This window comes from Schistosoma mansoni, chromosome 1 (genome assembly GCF_000237925.1).
Source record: "Schistosoma mansoni strain Puerto Rico chromosome 1, complete genome".
Classification (NCBI taxonomy): domain Eukaryota; kingdom Metazoa; phylum Platyhelminthes; class Trematoda; order Strigeidida; family Schistosomatidae; genus Schistosoma; species Schistosoma mansoni.
The window spans coordinates 22360003-22381286 of record NC_031495.1 but is presented as its reverse complement, the minus strand read 5'-3'; the positions used below and the strand labels follow the sequence as shown (position 1 = coordinate 22381286).

The 21284-nt window shown below is 31.4% G+C and overlaps 1 protein-coding gene across 1 annotated transcript; it reads left to right on the top strand.

Moving 5' to 3' along the window:
* Positions 1 to 1090: 1090 nt before the first annotated feature.
* On the top strand, positions 1091 to 14587 carry Smp_129020 (putative innexin; the record flags this gene model as incomplete). The annotated part of the gene is made up of 3 exons (XM_018793672.1): positions 1091 to 1426; positions 2703 to 2914; positions 13643 to 14587. Exons 1-3 carry the CDS (start codon positions 1114 to 1116, stop codon positions 14585 to 14587), a joined length of 1470 nt encoding a protein of 489 aa, XP_018648161.1. The 5' UTR covers positions 1091 to 1113.
* Positions 14588 to 21284: the final 6697 nt, after the last annotated feature.

Here is a 21284-nt window from a genome sequence, read left to right as displayed (position 1 = left end):
GGCACTTATTTATTTTAGTTAACAGATGTTGATTGTTTATTCTTACTGATAGCTCCATGTTCTTCAATTGTGGTTTTAATTCTACATGTGTTATTTAAGTCATTGTTAATTATTTACGAAGATAATCATTCGTAATAAATTATTATATTGGATAACATTTGATAGTATGCATTGGTGAATTTAAGGTTGAATTCTTAATGTGTGTGTCAAAATACTAACATGCACGTATATTCAGTTGATTTGTCTAATATAACATGGAAAATTTGTCCGATATTATACTGCTTATTATTATCTATTATAAAGTTAGCCGACGTCTAAATACCAACTCGTCCTACTTGATTTTATTTGGCGATGCACTATGAATAGTTTTATTCTGAGTGTTAGAAAGTCTATATTACTGTGATACATAATTCTCCCCATAAAATTTGGCTAGACGACATTAAGATTTACGTACTCCGTATATATACTTTAACAATAAATACAAAAGTTTGATCACTTCAGATTGTTTAAAAATAACATTGCTAAATCATTACTAGTTAAGTATTATGTATAGAAAGTTAATAGCTACGTGATACAGAATGTGTTTTCACTTAAATTTTATTCGTTCGTTAATACGTATATTATTTTCTTCATGTTCAAAGTCTTAATAATGATGGTTACATATAGATTCTCATTAATAATAGAAGTTCAGACAGAAATACGACATGACATTCTGTGAAAATGAATAGAAACTAACAAAACATAATAATTTACAGCTTTTCCTCGGTTCGAAGCAATTTTAAAGTTGTATTCGGAGGTACAGTCACACCAGGATTCATCATTTCGCAAAACAAATGACAACTACCTTCGTATAAATTACACTGAACGTCATTTACACTGAATAATTCCTAACTCCGTCGTTAAAATCCCAAGCTCTTTTAATTATGAAGCATATCGACCGCCCACGATTCCTGATTGACCAATAAGAACAACAACAACTGAATTGATTTTTAAACTAACCAATAAGATGTTAACGATTTCCCCAATTCTTTCATCCATTCACACAAAGCTCATAAAACCTTGATGGTATTATTTCTGAAATAAAATGGAAAAAGTCTTTGATTTACAGTCGATATGATCGGCACAGACTTCTTAGATTATTTATCAAAGTTTCAAGTTGCGACCTATGTCGGAGTTGAAGATTTTGCAGACAAATTTAATTTTCTCATTACAGTTATGGTTCTTATGCTTTGCACAACAATTGTAACTGTTAAACAGTATATGATGAAACCGATTTCATGCTACATGGCAACAGATTTGGGTGGAAAAAACTTATTAGATTATGTTGAAAACTATTGTTGGGTTCAGGGCACTGTCCCTATAGCATATTCTGGTCGAGTACCAGAGACAGATGAAGGCTGGGCGGAATTAGAGAAACACAAACTACGTAAGTATTTAATTTTCATGTTTTAAGCATAAGTTTCATGTCTTGTCCTAGGTTTATTTACAACCTCTAATAAATAATTGAATTCATCATGTAATATATTCGGACTTTCTTAAAAGTCAACTTCATCAAGAAAAATAATTAGTTAAATGATTAGTCGATAATTGCTTGTTTTAAAGTTAACAAAAAAGAATTATTGTTACAACATTTTAATCTACTATATCTTAAGTATTCGTTGACCATTTAGAGGATATACATAGGGAAAACATAACTGGAAATTTTTTTCTAGTGTCAGTTTATGAGCTTATCTGTTTAGTAATTGCATTGATTAATCTATTGCAACACAGTATTAATTCAATATTGTAAATAAATTCAATCGTTGCTAGTATCTATGTGATTAACTAAAAACTGATCACCAATCACTCATTTTTTTCACTACTCGAGTCACTTTCATTATTGGTTCTATTACAACCTAACTGTGTTGGTGACAGTTGCGGCTTGTAATAAACATGAATAATTGAAATTTTAGATCACTGAGTAAATCATATTGCAGATAGATTAACAGCTGCACAAGTTATACACCAATAACTGTCTAAATTACTGTTTTCCACTTCTAAAGGAGTTTTGCAGGTTTTAAGCCATATATACCTGATAATTATTTGCAATATTTAAACCAATTAGTCCCCTTGATAAATTTCGATAGTATAATAAGAAGACGAAGATTATTTTTATTATTATTATCCTTGTCTATTCTTACCCCCTATTTGCAATATGTCAAACCGACCATAAAACTGGTTATATTCTATCTAATAAAAAACAAATTAATCCTAATTTTGCAGTGGTTATGATTTATGGTTACTGTGTTTCTTGATGCGGCTTCAATAAGTAGATTAAGACTGATATCATATATAAATGACTTTTGAGTTTCAATTGAGGTCATGAGCCGACCAATGTTAGGCCTAGGTTGGAGTCCCGTGTGCAGGGTTGTGGATTCACACTGCCAAGGAGTCCCCTACCGGTAAAAATCAGCCGTCCAGCGCTTCCAAGTTTTCGTTGGTTGTCTAGCACTGATCGGTTCATGATCTTAATTAATTCATATATATATATATATATATATATATATATATATAACAAAAACTCGTACAAATCAATATATGGTCATAATACTATCGGATCGACCAGATTGTACAGCTGAAAACCAACATTATTTTATTTCATTATAAACAAGCTTCTTTTTTCTATCTGGAAACTACCTAAATGTCTACTTTATTTTATGTAGTTTATTATCAGTGGGTACCATTTGTTCTTGGCCTACAGTGTATTTTATTCTATTTACCTCGATTAATTTGGCAAATGATATGCTATAACAGAGTTGGAACAGATGTACAACATTTGGTCTTATGTGCTAATCAAGCAGTACATGCTAATGATGAACAAAGAACTAAAATGGTACAACATTTGGCAAAAACATTAGAACAATTATTATTTCAGGTAAGTCTATAAATGTTTATATAATGATTTTTCCTAAGGATACTTTAATCCTATCAGGATTTTTGTTCAAATGACCTCAATAACTTTTTTATATAATTCAGTAATCACACTCACATTTATATGCACAGATTTACGAGTTCTAGTAATTCCATTTTACTTGTTAAACTGTAATAGGCAGAGACAAATTTAACTGAAGACGTGGTGGTTGAAAAAGGAGAGATTCAGTAGTTAGGTAACTGACGACTACCCTTTGTAGACTATAAAATTGATTTAACCTGACTGTCGTTTCTTGATAACTATGAACCTATTTTCTATGAACTGATATTTTAGTGTAACAGTTTCCGTGTTCATTCTATCAGTTTTTGTAGTTGACATAGAGACAGGTTAATTCTACTTTCTTTTCTCTGTATTAAATCAAGTAATAAGAATTTGATAGATCCTAATTTGGTGAGGAAATTGCTCGTTTCCTGCTGTTTACTTTAGAAATAACTAGGTTGAGACTATTCTTCAAATGAACTTGTATCTAATACATCTTAAAAAGGTGTATAAATTTTTTATAAAGCATTCAATGTAACTAAATCGGTTATGATGAATAATTGTCTAGCTGTCCAGATTTTGAAAAGTTCACCGAACCCAAAATAAAACTATTCACATGTTAAACACTTACATTCTAGTTACCGCAAATAGAATATATACATTCCAGATAATCATATTATCTACTTTTAACGACTCTATATCATTGTTTTATATTACAGTATTACAATTCCTCAGTAAGTACTACTAGCTATTAAGCAAATACTTAATATTTTGCTCTGCATACTCTTCAAACCAATGACTTATGATTCTTTCAAATCTTCATAGAATTATCCGACTATCGTTTAGAATTCACTCTATAACGGTGCTTTTCTCCTTAAAACCTACTGATATTTTCACATCTATAAACCGCTGAAAAATTGTTATTAAAACTGAGGCAAATCGTTTAATGAATCATACTATTTTATCCAATCAAACAAGCGTAAAAATGTTTCACCGATGAAGCACTGATATTTCTAAGAGAATAGTTCATCTGTTGCATCTAACTGTATCAATGAAAATTTATTTGTGCACTAAAGCTTAAAGTGATGATCTCGAATTTCAGTGATCATCCTTACGAAATAGTGGTACAAGTTTATTTATCAATCAGTCTTCATAATCACACCTCTGTTATTATATTCAGTTTTGTAGAGGATATAAATATATTTTCAATATTCTCAATGACGTTTTACACACATGTACGCGATCATCATCATTAAGCGTGAACCGAAATTGTCCTGAATAACACGAATAAGTGTGAAAATGTGTTATAATGAGATTGTATCCTAGCCAGTTAGTTACTTGTTCCATTTAGTTACATAAATGAAATTTATCTGCAGTCAAATGTAATGGCGTAACTCAATAACCATAAACAGATTTACGTACTGTATTTTAAATCATACTCGTCGTATGAACGATAATACTCGACTGTCCAAACTGATTCCAGAGAAATGAATAATTTTAGATGTTATTAGGCAAACAATAAGAATCCCTGAACCAAGATTTCATGATGATTTGTATTAATCTACAATCTTGAAGAATGAGGCTTCAACCCATGGCACTCTGTGCTAGTATCAGTAAACTTGCCACTGAGCTGTTCAAACCTCGAGTAATCCTACTTTGTGTTAAGTCTAATCGATATTATTTGCTGAATCTTCCAATCAGAATCCCTGAATATAATTTTCCTACCCCTCTTCTGCTCTTCCAAATATAGCCCAGCGACTCTAACCTCGAGTACGTTATGGCCAACGCAGCCGTGAGTTAACATAATCTACACTCTTATTGGCTGCCTATAAGCAAGGCTTTCTCTGTTCCCAGTCTTACGTCCGAATAGATTCGGAAGTCAATATTCTGTTATCCCTATATTTCTATCACCGAGTCCAGCCAACTATAACTGCATCTATATTAGCCACTCATCAGCCCATATGCAGGAATTATCAAACAACAAGACACTAAACAAGAAATCATACTATCAACACAATCATCTCACTATTCGTAGCGAGTTAAGAAAACAGTATATAATTAGTTAGCAATAGTAAAACTCATAATAATAGTTAATAGATCCAATGGAAGCTTATAATAAGAATATAAAAATAAAATAATACAGTTATCTACTAATTATACAATAAAAATACTGATAATAATCTGAAAAATAATTCCAAAACTTTCCCAATGCTCGTTCCGTTGTGATGTATAAGACTGACGCTTGAATACTGATCTGCGAGATGATAGTAACGAACATCATATTCTCTAATTCATAGTCAAACTGAATTCTACCGTTCCAGGTATTGGAGGTTGTAAGTAACTTCTGGTTGTTGGGTGGCGTCTAACACTGGGATTCAAGATGGGTATTTAGCTATCCAAATCTGCTTAAAATGGTTCTAACTTAATGATAATGTCGAGACAATCCGCACAGGATGCGTTTATCACGAAAGTGAATGATAAGTTGCAGTCTTAAACATCATTATCAAGATCCAAACAACCAATGCAAATGAATCAAATTATAGATGTTTATTGATTAGCCCAAAAATATACTCAGCTTCTTGAAAGTAAGAATGATTTAGACTGAATTATTTTAAAACACTTTTCAGCTTTATGGAATGATCACATCAGAGTAAGTTTTTTCGAAGATCTCATGTTGGAATGCAGGCCTTCATTTCATTATAACCCAATCGTCTCCTGGAGCACCTCATAACCGAAGTTCATCCTAAGCTTTTGACTAATAGCTTTTTATTCGTTCCCATTTATTTGAAATAAAGAATCCTACATTTTTCAATATTATAAATGGCAAAAGAACCTAGAAACATCATAACGAGGAAGACTAAGGAAAAAAGAGTTTACTGCTTGTATCCCACTGATAGTTTTTTGTAAAACTATACAGTACAGATGATTAAAATATTAACATCGTTTATTATCGAGCGTATGGGGAAACATCTTACTGGTTTTTTATCATTTTATGTGATTTCATTAATCCAACTGACTACAGTAAATCAGGGTCACACTACTCACATCCTATTCGTCGATCTATCAATTAGTTGAGCATACATCTCATGAACAGCTTACCAACCTGAGGCGCATTAGTCAATGAATAATAGGTGAGGTCATGTATAATAGCGGCCTAAGTAATATTTATAATGTTAAGCTGGAGTAATATCTACTTATTACATTCGGCAATAAAACATTATTGTTTGATTAAAATTTAGAAAACACTGGTCACTTTAATTCTACAATTGTATGATATAATCTGAAGGTTCAAGTTTCTTCTTCATGAAGAATAAGGTTAGTGAGATGACCAGTGCTCGTTGACTCCCTACGGTCTCAAAACTAATATAGTCTGTTTGTGATCAAAGACATTTTAATTATCCTTGATATTGCTTATACATATATAAACAATAAAGGCTCTGAAAGTCAGAGGGTGAGTTCTGAAAACACTAGTTTTGACAGTTAACAGTCATCTTCAGGAGTGTATAGTCTCATTTTCAGGATGATAATAATCTCTAACCAATTTTGGCTTTTTTATGTTGAGATACTTCCTTCACTTCACTTGATCCCCTTCCACTCTTCAAGTTTTTATTCTGTGCAAAATTCACTTTCTACAGTTTCTTTGTAATTCTTAGATTAATTGCTATGAAAAACATCTTTAAGAAGTCGAAAGACAATGATACGAACTTTGACTTCACAGTTGCATAGCTAGGCGTTTACCACTTTACTTTCTGCTAGTTACCTTAGACTCTTTTATTTATCATCTTGTCTATTATTAAAATAATTATGCGTATCATTCTAACTCCTTTCATGTTACATTTCATCCTTACCGCTTCCATAGCTTTAAACTGTTACTATTATTTTATCTTGTATTTGAAAGTATTCGTCACTCTCTTTAATTACTTCTCATATCGCTGTGTTTCTGGTATCACTTCATTTCATCCATATCATTAATTGGTGTGACAAAAACACTTAATTATCTTACTCCATTCATATTATAATCCGTTGCTAAATTATTAATTTTACAAGGCTCTTGATTCATACATACTTGAAATAAAATTGATAACTGAATGTGTAATAGTTTACCAAAGGTGGCATCTTCGTGCTTCAAAAGTATAAAACTTAACTACTGTTTTTCAGTTATAGTACAATTTAGAAGCTTTGGATGATGTATCAGACAATTCCTTTTTGGTCTGTATATTTATTAGGTTAAATTTTTCGAGCATAGGTGGTAACACTTATTCTGGCCACTAGAAATCAACAGCTACAACAATATACAACTTTAACCATAGTGAATAGGTTCAAATTGTTAAACAGCACAAAAGGATACAAAAGGAGAAATCATTCAAATGTGAAGATTGTTATTACAACTTAATAACTGAATACACATTTGTATTTTAGGCAGGATACTATTCAGATGCTTAAATTGAACTCTTTTACTCCATAAAACAACGTTGCTAGATGTTTTAAATGAATAATTGGTTATATTTATTCACTAATTTATCTATATATTTAATATTCCAATGAAACCGAGTTAAGTTGAAAGAGTAAATTCGACTAAAAACATGTAAGCTACTACGAAAAGAGAATAATATGAGTATAAGATGACGATAATCCTCATAATGATAACATTAATGGTGAAAACAATAATTTAAATTTTTTCTTTTCGGTGGAGTTTTGTTCTCTGACTAAACTATTCAGTTCAGAGAACAAAACTCCAGAGAAATTAATCATCCACCTGAGCTACAAATCTTCTACATCATCTCAAAATTAAATTATTTTTTCACACCATTATATTTAGCCTTGGAAATGTATGTATATTTATCATAGATATTATCTGTTATTCTTATTACAAAGAGCAAAATTATTTTTATTTAGTACATCAAAGTGATTGACTCGTAAATTTATTAGGCTTTTACTATTTTTTTTCTTAACAATGGATGCTTTATCAGCAATGAATAGTTACTATTTATTTCACCTCTTTGTTATACTGTATTGTTAGAGTGAAGTGAAGACATACTAGCTGTCTTGTTGCCTTCACATTTTATTATTCATTATGATTTATGTTGAGTGAATATTTTATTTATAAATCAAAATAGCATTAGTTCTCTAATAGCAATTTGTTTACTTAACAATTAGTTTTGCTTAATTGTAAAATCGATTTGTTTTTCTATATTTAAGATGAATTCATTAACCAATATCCTTAGTTTTCTTATATCTTTCATTCCAATAATTTTATTCATTCAATTTAGTCTCCTCATTTCTGAACATAAATATACATTTACTGATTTAGTTTAGTAACCTTAAAAGATTTGACTATTACATCTGGTGGATGTGTCTCTCAATTTCGTGAATCGGTGGAAGTTAGACATTAACACCTTTGGATGCCGGCTCAGTGGTTGTAAAGGTTAAGCGCTCGCGCGCGAGACTGATAGGTCCTGGGTTCGAATCTCGCGAGGCGGGGTCGTGGATGCACACTGCTGAGGAGCCCTATAATAGGACGAAACGGTAATCCAGTGCTTTCAGGTTTCTCATGGTGATCTAGCTTCAATTGACTCGTGATCTCAACGATTGATATGACATCTTTAATTCATATTTAATAAACCTAACTAACAGTAAATAATCTTTATTTTTGTAAGATTATTTATCAAAAATCTTTTCCAGAGTTCATGTTGATTTTATTGTCTTACTATCTAACTATCAATCAAATGTGAAATTTTTTATAAAGTTAATCATTAATGAATGATTACATAATGTTTTCAAATGAGCTTACACAATATTTCCATTAAATTCTAATCTATTTCATTGATTTACATTGTTATTAATTGTAATAGAGTGTTCAAAATGAACATAAGTTATTACTCGTAAAACTGATTGAAATTTTTCGTATTGATATTCATAAACATAAGTAATTAGTTCGGTATATGACTTAAGGAAAGGTTAAAGGTCAACTAATAATTTAGATTTAATTAGAAAATAATTACGTTGTAGTTAATCATATTCAATTAATCTCTATAAGCTAACAATATAATTGTAATACTTTGTAATAAATGCATGAGGTGATTAATTTTACTGAATTCACGTCTTGATCATTATCAATCGATCACTAAACGTGATCAAATCATATTACATATTGTGATAAACTGTGATCATACTGAGCTTTTTAAGTCAGATGGATCAAATGACTAGACATTGTAATGTGGAGGTTGTAAAGATTATTGAATGTCATTGAAATCATGAACCGATCTACGTTAGACCACTACTAAAAACGTGGAAGTACCAGACAGCTGTTTCATCCTAGCGTGGGTTCCTGATTTCAATCATCTTATATTTGTTTTCCTTACATGTATATATACTAGGTGTTCACAATTTTTTTTTAAATATCATATACATCTTTTCATCAGTCATCTATGATGAAACATGCTTCCTAATTCATTATCTAACATTTACCTAACTAGTTTTAAGGATAAATCACTTTCAATGTTCAATAAACAATATTACCTCCCTTTCCCCCATTTATGTCATAAATGAGTTGTTAGTTAGCATATACATGTGTCCATGCATGCACACTCTTAATTTTGCTGATTTTAACATACAGTGTTATTGTTTTTCATGAGATCATCAACAGTGTGTAATAAACATATTTATTGATTCGTTAAATGTTATCATAGTCGTTTCAACTAATGCATGTGTATTTTCTCTTCCTTTTATTGTTTAATGTTAACAAAGAATAATATGAATGCATAATTTATTTGCTTTCATTTCATGCATATCTATTGTCTAACTTTCCCACCCCTTCTCTCTTGGTTCTGCACGAATGCAATAACAAAATGTTGCTGGTTTACAATCATGGATTCTTGCATGCAATATTCTATACTTGTTTATTAATTACGATTTGTTTTTATGTGGGTGGTACATTATTTAATTTATTTTCACTTGGTTGGCTGGTATGGCGGCAAACTCTCATTTTATCTCACTGGTTGAGAATGGATTTTAGCAACAGAAAAAACGACTTGTATCAAAATCATACCATATTCGTAAACACGGGTCAGACTTTGATTCTTGCATCAATATTGCACCAAACGTCGACGGACAAACGCCTACTACTACTGCTAGATACTATTCAGACAAAACTAAAAATGATGGATTTCATGAGGAGATTGTACGATTCAATGATGATACTGATAGTGAGGACAATGAAATTTCACACGTAACGCGTAGATATCGTAATACAGTTAATATTCTTAAATGTGTTCGTTACACTGGAACGTTCCTATCACTGATGTATTTACTTGTAAAGCTCTTTTATTTGTGTAATTCAGTTAGCCAATTATTTTTAATGCAATATTTTCTTGGTTTTACGAACTATAATTCTAGCTTATTTGGTATGAGTATTTTATATAATATAATACATGGTGAAGATTGGCGATCAACTTTAATATTTCCACGTGTAGCTTATTGTTATGCACCAGTAAAACACTTGGGTACAAAAGTTAACACTGCTACAGCTCAATGTGTCTTACCAGTAAATATGTTAAACGAAAAAATTTACATATTTCTTTGGTGGTGGATTCTATTAGTTTGCGTAGTGAATTTTCACAGTCTACTTCGATGGTGTTTACAATTCGCCTGTCAAAATCGTGGCAGTCAGTTTGTGATAAACTACATTAAACTGTCGAATGTTTTAAATTCATCTGAATTATATTTTGCTGGGAAATTTGCACGTAAATTCTTACGACGTGATGGAATGTTCCTGTTACGCATGCTTGCATCGAATGCTGGTGAAATGGTCACGTCTGATATTGTCAATGAAATGTGGTTGAATTACCGTAGAATTGTCATTGAGCGGGTGGTTGAAAATCATAAACATCATAGTCAGAGATTAAGCCACAATGAAAGTAGTTGGAACAGACGGTCAAGAATTGATTCTTCAACTATAACAAATGAAAATGGGTGCTTGAGAAATGTGCAGACATCTGAGTCATCAGTACTAAAGAATAATAAACAAGATAGTGAGAAAGCGAGTATCGAACTGATAGATCTACCTGAAAGACAGCCTTATGTTTAAATAATGTTTCGTTACGTATTCGTGTGCTTGTTTTGGGGTTTCTAGATTTCCATTTTCAAATTTAAATAAATGTTATGATTAAGAGGAATCAAACTACTGATGACTTGAGAATATTTAAAACAAAGACGTGTTTAATTTTCCAGATCTTCTTTTTAGTTTGTGTCTTGCTTTTCGTTGAATGCATTTTTCATTTCCATTGTCCATAACAAGACGATGACTAAGATTATAATAATATTTATTTTTTTGAAACTTATTGATAGGGATCATGCTAACATTGCCATTAATACTACTAAAATTGTTATAAGTAGTCATTTTTGCCAAATAAAAATATAGAATACAATGGATTTTGTCATTACTATAATGGAAAAAACAACAAATCAAATTTGCTTATTTTCTTCATTATCTTGAGAGAGAGGGCTCTGCATGAATGAGTTTCTTGAGCATTTGGTAAAATCACACTTTCAGTTTGATAATGTGATGCCTACATGCATTTAAAGTTATTCTCCTTGGTAATTTTAACTAGTTAGTGATAATGTCGTTTTAAGATATGCATTGTCTGGAAATGAACCAATTGCTATCAAGTGTAAATTTTCGGCTTTCGCATGTTGGTGAACTAGTCACCACCATTTATTTTTATTTGGTGAACTAAATCTTTTCTTGAGGACAAAAATAAATCTTCACTTCAGAAAACTGATTTCCTGACCACTTTTTATGTGATCGACTATGGTCATGAATGCCATGATATTAGATAAGGTTATTTTTCACCAAATTATGTTTAACACTTAAACTAGCATGAAATAAGATAGTTACACAATGGTGACTTTAGTCGGAGGCTTTATAAAATCCCTAATTAATTGAAGTCAGAAACATGGACAGCTACATACCTCTACGGTGAGTTAGTAGTTCCAGGTTCACCAAACCTACAAGGTGTTCCTTGGTTTGATCATACAGATGACTATGGACGCGAAAGAGCACCAAGGTCTTTGGTTTGAATGGATCGATTGTTGACGGAACTTGCTCTCAGAATACACGAAACCACCTTGAACAAACTTAGTTATGAATTAGTTTAGTACTGTACATATTAGTGTCACGGGCTTGTTAATAACCAGATATAACTCTTTGATATATTCCACTAAAACAATAATCCTCATAAGTCAGTGAGATAAATTGTATATATACAAAATTTTTCATCTCTCCGTACCTCATGTGCACTAGTTCATTTGATTATTACGATTACTTAGGCTGTTTAAGAACCTTCATCTAAATTAGAGCGAATAGTTTTACAGTATTTGGCGCCGAGTTGATGTAAGACATTAAATATTTCCTTGAAAAAGCTTGGACCAGATTGCCAGGTGAAACGTTGGGTTTATTTCAAATTTATTCGCTATGATCTTAAAAATATATTCTTCCTACTTAAACTAATGTTTGGAAAAAATGTTTCAAACAAAACATTAACACAATGCTACTTTGCTGATAGGCCATTAATATGTCTGAATAATACTATGAACATATAGAATGAGTTTGCTTGTAGTATTCTCTCATACACATATAGCTCCCAAAATAGACTTTAGGGCGACTAAACACATGCATATCAACCAATGAAATTATCAGTTTTCCAAATTCAGTTGAAACTTAGGACAGCAATTGTTATTCAGATTACAATTCCAAGCTTTGAATTTTTTGACAAACCATTTGCATATGGGGATAGCCTACTTATTAACGACACCAGAAAATTGGTTGTTTTATATTACTGATTTACTGATTCATTAAGAAATCGAGTATTAAGGGATTCTGTCATGTGGATACTTACTATTGAGAATGTTTTATAATTTTGTGTATAAACCTAACCATACCTTCATACAAAACTCATGCTCAGCTGACTGTGAATTAGCAGTCACTTTGGAAAATGTTACTTCAAGATATACAAACCCGGAAAGTCTCATTTAACCACTGTGTAGTGCGCCCACTTTCTAATTAATTAGGTGTAGCCATTCATATAATAGGTTGCTTTAATCATGGGTGGATTTAATTTTCTCACTAATAGATTCCAATAATATACATTTTTAGATGATGTTAGTTATTAGTGAAAACGATGAGCGAACTTTTATCTTATCTGAAGCGTTCCAGTTGAAATGATTTTAATTTCAATAACTTTTCTTATGACTTAAGTCAACTGTTTACTACTCCAAAAAAAAGAGTTATGGTGGCTCACTTGCTATTATAATATACTAGACATAATTCACATGGTTTAATTGATAATTTTAGTCATAGAATCATCCATAGACTGATAAATTACACAAAAACAAAACAACTAACCGACTGAGTGAAATAATAAGTACCATTATGAACAAAATATACAGTTAAATTACAATGAAAAATGACTTAACTGTCAGTCAGTCAATCAACTATCAGTAAATGATGAAATGAATGTCTCAAAGTAACTAGTAGTTATTTCACTTTACCAATCGCAAAGAAATGTTTGATATTACACGAATATTCGGTGAAATATTCTTTATTTTGTATTACATTTAACCATGAAAATTTTGTGTAATAATTTTTATGCAAACATAAGCTTCCTCTAGGACTTCTCTGTTTTCTTTGTTTAGCAACGTGAATACCATCATGGATTGTGGCCTCGAGTACGCCGTCGAATGAAGAAATGGGGTTATTTATTCTTTGTAAGCAAACGTCTTGGAACACGATTATTTGGGATTTATTTATTCATTAAATGTCTTTACTTATTAAATGCAATCGGACAAATATTTATGATGCAGTCATTTCTTGGTTTAAAATCAAATTATACATTATTTGGTGTAGCTATTTCTAGAAATATTTTAGTTGGTCTTGATTGGGAAGTGACAATGATTTTTCCACGTGTTGGATTTTGTTTAGTTCCTTTAAAACATTTTGGATCTAATAATTATGCAACAGCACAATGTGTTCTACCAGTAAATATGCTTAATGAACGTATTTACATGTTTTTATGGTTTTGGATTGTTCTCGCTGCAACAATTACCGCAATCAGTATACCGACGTGGTTTACACGTATGAGTTATGAAAAATCACGTACACATTTCATAAAAAAATATTTAAAACTTGGTGAAAAAGTTAGTAGAAAAGATAAATATATGGTAGAAAAATTTACCTTATTATTTTTACGTAATGATGGTGTTTTTCTACTGCGTATGATTGCTATCAATGCCGGTGAATTGATTTGTTCTGAAATAGTTTGTCAATTATGGCATATATTTCGTGAAAAATATTTCTATCGTGATTTAACACGTTGTAAACGAGATTGCGATCAAATGCATCATTTAGGCTTGAAATTATCCCGTGGTATTGTCAATTTGAAAGAAAGATGTTCCAAAGAAAATAAACAGCCTAGATTGGAAGCCACAGCTTCAGCACCTCCACTTACTGACGCACCTCTTGCAACACTTGGAACAGATGAAGAAGAAGGTGGTTACGCTGACGATGATGAAGATGAACAGAAAGATATAAAAAGACATTATAGTAAAAAGTATTCATGGGAACAAAAGGAGCCCGTTTGAGTAAATTATTGTTAACACATGTAAATATATATCGTCACCTGTAAACAATCATAAGAGTTTTATTGAGATGTACAGATTACATTATGATTTATAAACATATTCAGCCCATTTTTTTATAAACATTTTTTTAATGGAAACTATTTATCAAAATTATCATTATTTTTTTTGTTATATTTACTACTTATTTGTGAACTTATTGAAAATATCCTTATGAGTTATTTTTTAGTTTACCCTCCTTTTTGGTGCTCAGTCGAGAAAACAATTCCTCCTTGTTGTACAGTTAACCTTCTAATTGATTATGTTTTTTCTTTGAATTGATCGAGAGTTTATGCATTTACGCAAATCATTTGTAATTAAATTATTTATTATTATGCTGTAGATATCAGTATTATTATTGACTAATGAAGGTTCTCCATAAAGAAATACATATAAAATATTATGTAAACGACGTTCCTGGTTAAGTGCTGATCACTACATATTCGCAAAGTTTATTCTGCCCTAAATGAACCCCATTAAAACAGATTAAGGAGATTTTTCTAATCGATCTGTGATAAGGGAAATAAGTATATAATAAAAAAGAACCTGATGAGTAATTTATTACAGTATGACACTGACTCTTTTAAACTGATCTGGGAATGCATTAATGTACTTTATTCAGAGGGATGAAAAGGTCTGAAGCACACAAACTAAGGTAATTTGAACCTGGTAAATTATCAAACCTCATGTGAATTGGTTAGTATAAAAACATTCCACTCGAGTCGGAATATAGCGGTAAAGGAAATTTGTTCACCATGAAATAGAGTTATTTGCGTTTCTTCCACTTAGTATTAATTGGCAAAAAATGATCATATATGAAGAAGGTTTCAGTAGTAAGCAAACTACAATTAACATAGACGTTGATTTGAAGGTAAATATGCTTAAAAGTATCTATCATAGATAAACTCCGGACAGATGGTTATAATGGTAGATAAACCTCTCTGAAAAATAATAAGATAACTTCCAGTAACTTTTTAGTTGAACATTGTTCAAGCACAATCTGAACAGTGTATCAATATTAACCGAGAAATTAATTTCAAACATTGAACTAAGAAATCAGGATATCATAATTATCTGTCTTGTGGAAGCTTTAAGGATACTTCTCTCAAAATAATTTAATGAGCTATTAATGTCCTTGTTGTTCTGAGTCGTCGCATGGTACTGTCGGCATAGTACTCTACTACGTTCATTGCATTTATGGTTATCTGTGTGTATAAGTACTGAAATGGTTTCAACTGGTTCGTACTATTAATTTTACATGGTAGTCGATAGTTCTGAAATTTAAGACAACATTTATCTTAAATGTAGTCCGATAATGCCATTTGACCTTTTCAACTCTAAAAGAAAATAAGTTGATTGCAAAGAACGCCTATGAAAAATGTCGTCAAACATTTTCTCGACTGACAACTTGTCTGACCAAGATTGACCAGTTAGATGGGATATTCATGTATCTTACTGCAGTTATGAAACTGATTAACCAAGTACAAGCTAGTGAACCTCACTTTGAGTCACAATTTATATGTGAAACTAAACGATACTCCTAAGTGTTTAAAATAAAGTTCGGATGAAACAATTAATATACGTTGAACTCAGGAGCTGCGTTCGGACAGTGAAATCGTAGAGTAAAATTAAGTACAGAAATTACAAGCAGTTCACAGTACAACTGAGAATTTTAAATCATGTGCACACATCACTTTAACCTACAGCGAAGAAAGAAACTATGATACGAGATCTATCGTCTAGGCAGAGGTAAAAAATCAAAGAAAAACTACAGTATATAACGTCATTCTGCATAACTGATAATCGACGATTTTGATATGAAACATGTGTCCGCCGTTTTGTTGAACAACACTTAATTAATTCATGTTAATACTTGATGTAATTAGATTGGGAATCATGAAACACTTTATCAAGTTTAGAAAAGCACTGTTAGTTTATATTCTGCACATGAAAATTCAGTATTAAGAATTTCTCTAAGAAATTAATGTACGGTCTTCAACCAGTAGTCGTGCGTCTCATAAATCTTGCTAAATCCTTGATGTGTGGGCGAGAATGATAATGATTGGTTGTTTTGCTGAGTCAGATATGTCGATAGTGTGACAGGTGTTATATGTGTTATATATTCCCCTATCCTTATTATTATTATTGATTGACTGTTCTTGTTGTTTTATTGTCGTGTTTTGGTGTGAAAATATATTGACGTTCTATTCAGGTTAATCTCGTGTTCCTGATCTGAGTTGTGTTGACGTCTAGTGTAGATATTCGTCTAAGGTAAATTAACGTTCCATATACGTGTAAAAAGTGAAAGGATTGATGTAGCAAGAAACCCTAGTGTTATAACAATTATCCTACGGTTTTAATTTACAAGTCGATAAAAGTACCTTTTAGTTTAAGCCTATTTTTTTCTTAGCAATAAGACTGGAGAAATATAAAACAATTAAGGAATTTAAAATGAACACAAAATTATTCTTCAATCAACTGAAGTAAAAAATAATAAATTCATTCTAATCCATTAAACTGCATCTATACTTTGTTGACGATTACAAAACTGAAAATGGTATGTGTTAATTCTTCAACACTACTCTTAACACAGTAATTTCTAAAAATAGGTTGCATAACACCTTATATAACTGAGATTACAGCTGAAACTCTTTCGAAAAAAGCTTCTTTAGTTTATAGTGGTTTTTCTTTGAAATAATTCCTGTTTGTCATAACATTCGTCATAAAAGCCGTTATCAAATAATTCCGGATGGTGCATAAATCTTAAGAGATAAAACGAAGCGATGACTACAGTTTATCATTGTACATTGCATATCACAAAGTCATAAACACATGAAAAAAATATGATCAAAAATATGAATGGGAATGATTGAATAAATGGGATTTAAGAAGTACATATATGTAAGCAAACGAATGAAGCATTTAAGGATTTAAGTAACTAACATTCATGCTAGTAAGAGGAATATATGTGTTGTTTTCTGATGTGTTGTCATGGCTAATAGACTGAATAACTGTATACAGGAGTGCTGTGTGTCAACACTTTTAAAATTTTTCTGCCCCTTAGAATTTTGCTTCTTTGATCGGTTATGTAGTTTATTTCCTTGTGAAATATGAAAAATTTAACCAAGTTTAACTGAAACTTTTGTGAAATAGTACAGAACTAATAAATGTAATGCTCAGAAGGGGTTTTTTTGTAGAGATTTAGTATTTTCATAGTTGAAAGCATGAGTCAATTGAAGCTAGTGAGAAGCAGTGACCAGTGGAGTTCAAACCACGTCTGTTGTAAGATAGGAACTCACTGAAGACAATTGGTGAACGATTGCTCAACTTCGTGGATTGGTTGAAGTTAGACATTAACACTATCGGATGCCGGCTCAGTGGTCTGTCGGTTAAGTGCTCGCGAGCGAGATTGGTAGGTTTTGGGTTCGAATCTCACGAGAGCGGGTTCGTGGATGCACACTGCTGAGGAGTCCCACAGTAGGACGAAACAGCTGTCCATTGCTTCCAGGTTTTCCTTGGTGGTCTAGCTTCAATTGACTCATGCTTTCAACTATGAAAACATGATATTGTAAATAATTGTACATGATGAACTTAGAATAGAATTTTTACTTAGAAACGTATTAATGACGACTTAATTACTTACAAATAATTTGATGACATGTTATTTCTTAAAAAGTAACTAACTTAAAGAAGCAGGTGATGTGTGGTAGTAAAAGTAAAATATGATTGATCGTTGAGTGTGGATAAACAGACACAGCCTATGAACTATCAAATATATGATTTTCCTTCTCACCATTGATTTCTACTCTTAACTGACAGTGTGTGACTGCTTGTAATTATATTGAATTAAGATTTATCTAGTGTTAATCTGATTCTCTAATTTATGTTGTTGGTCTTATTAACGTATCATTGTAATATACGTGTGAGAGGGAGAATATATTGCAAACCATCCGTTATATAAACAAATGAGTGTTTGCTTACTAAATGATGTATCAAAAAGGAATAGAATACACAGAAAACTAGATGAAAATAACCAATATGAGAAGTCATGTAATCATATGACTGAAGTATAGAGAAGTTCGTTGAAATAGTAAACTACAGTGAAATGAGTTAAGTACATAGATATTATTCAATATATATAAACAGACCACTCAGTCAGATATGTTCAAGAAGTTATGCCTGCATTCAACTATGTCAATTACATTTTGAATTAAATGCTGTTAACAATAGTAACAAGTATTTTTTAAGGAAGGTAATTTATTCTGGTGCCTAAATCATTAAATTTTAATAATTTTAAACAAATTTATTTTGTTTACTTAAACTTATGAAATATTCAGAATTATGAGAAGTAGGAAAGCTATACAGTTTCGCTTGGAAGATCATGTGAATCCCAACAAGATGAGAAGAATATTCTGAAATGTTTGTTTTTGAGCCACTGTTGGCCAATGATTTACCTATTTGTATTTGGATTACATGAGTAGTCTTTACACAAGTCTTATGTTAATTATATCCAAATATATTCTGACTGAAGTTATGCTTAACATTTCTTTATGTTCAAGTAAATTGTTATATCTAGTGCCTTCAGTCATTTCTCAGTTCATTAAGTGCTTGAGCGCTGATAAGTCATGTAATTTTTATCAGAGATTTCATTTGAAGCCTTAACTTTTAATATATTTGTGCTATTTACCGTTTATGTTCGGCTGAGATACACTGACATGTCCATAATAGACGATCTCTGATAACTTTAGACGTTTGAAATGAAATCCGTAATGAAAATTACGCTCCAACATAAAGTATTTATCAGCCAAATGAACATAAAAGTGGTCGAAAATACTGAATATTACATACTCCTTGGGAATTGAAAACGTGATGACCAATCTCAGCTTTCACACTTTCTAGGCTAATTTTAAAGCTCTTTATATATGATTTTAAAAATTTATAATTAGTAAAAGTTGTATAACATCTCGTCTGGTGAACAAGGAGAATTAAAAAAGGTTCAAGATTCAGGTTCATACACAAAGCCCCCATGAAGCTTTCAACAATTTTAGATTGTTGTACACTAACCATCTTCAGAAAAATATCGATTGGAATTTTCCTGCCAAGATGATAGACACAAAAACCATCTCTTCGGTCCATTCATCTACGGCCATCATTGCCTTCACCTTCAACTGGATCACAATAAAAATAAGCATCCTCCATCTCAGTTAAATAGAATCAGTGAAAATGTTAGCCTCAAATGAATGTTCGTTTTTACTATTGATATTGTCGAGTCATTAATATTAATCCTAATTTTTCGATTACTTCCGTGTTGTTCACCTAGTTAATGGATGGTTTCATCCATTTTATTATCTATCAGATAAGACTTCCCTCTTTCTTTTATTTAGACAAAAATAATTTTCAGCAAGTTGTAATGACGATTTTCACCGTTATCATACTTTAATTCCTACAGCTGTGACAAATTTAACTTCCTACTTTGAAGGGTACGAAACTATTTCGAAAAATTATTCTAATCGAACTTTGACCGTATTAGTCCACAAATTTAGGGTAAAATAAATGAATTCATTTAGAACACATTAATAACTAATTTACCGCTATTTTGAAGTGCTATATTTCATATAAAACTCGTTTCTGTGTCGATGATTTTCTAGGACAGCGAAACGACAGAAGGTCTCTTTCTCATAAGCTCTTAATTGTTTGGGAAACTCCCGTTTAGTCGGGAAGTCGACCCCAACAAACATTTCTATAAAAATGTATTCAGCCTCACTATTTGAAATACACCTATCGAGAGATATGATTATGACAGCACGAATCGGTGACTAATATTGGTAATGGAAATCCTTAACTTATGTATTCTCTCCAATTCGGTTTCTCGATTCACGTTTCTGATTGGTGAAAAATGAGTTGAATCAGAAAGCAGGATCAGGGGGAAGGACGTGCTAACTCCATACCTTGAAAAAAACTAATCTGTGGTTTAGATGTTCTGACTCATTATTTAAAGCAAAATCCACATACTATGGCCGTTGAAAATGACAGTCCTTTAATGATCTGATATATATTGGTTTATTCTAGTTTTATTTGTTTAGTTGTTTTCAGTTGTAAAAATTAATTTTCAAATTAACTTCCTTTGAAAAACCTACCTACAGATGAGAAAATAATTCTGGTCCGGATATGAATTTAATTGGAAACTGCAACTAACTTAGATTTCTTCAAGTCTCAGATGATTTACTCCTACTTATTTCTATGACTGTTTAACTGTAATCCCAGATTGTTGTATTAAAATGAAGGTATTAAAAATAATTGAATTCCATAATTGTGAAGAAGTGATGATCCAGATACAAACAACAAAGTTGAGTGAAACGTTATAAATATTTAACGGTTACTAAAGGGCTGGAGAAAGAGTTAATCAAATATAAAGTGTATAAAATATTCCAATTTATTTTAAATATGAACCTTTGAGTATTTATTATAGACAATATTTCAGTACTTAAGAAGAGGGGACAGATAATTTGTTGTAGATAAATTCTAAAACTTTCTCCTCAAAGCTTTCACCTAAAAGGAATGAAAACCTTCAGGAGTGTGACTTCTAAGGACCAAAGAGACACAAAATATCAGGTAGGTACCTTCAAAATTTTCAATGTTCAATAAACAACCAAGCTTTGAT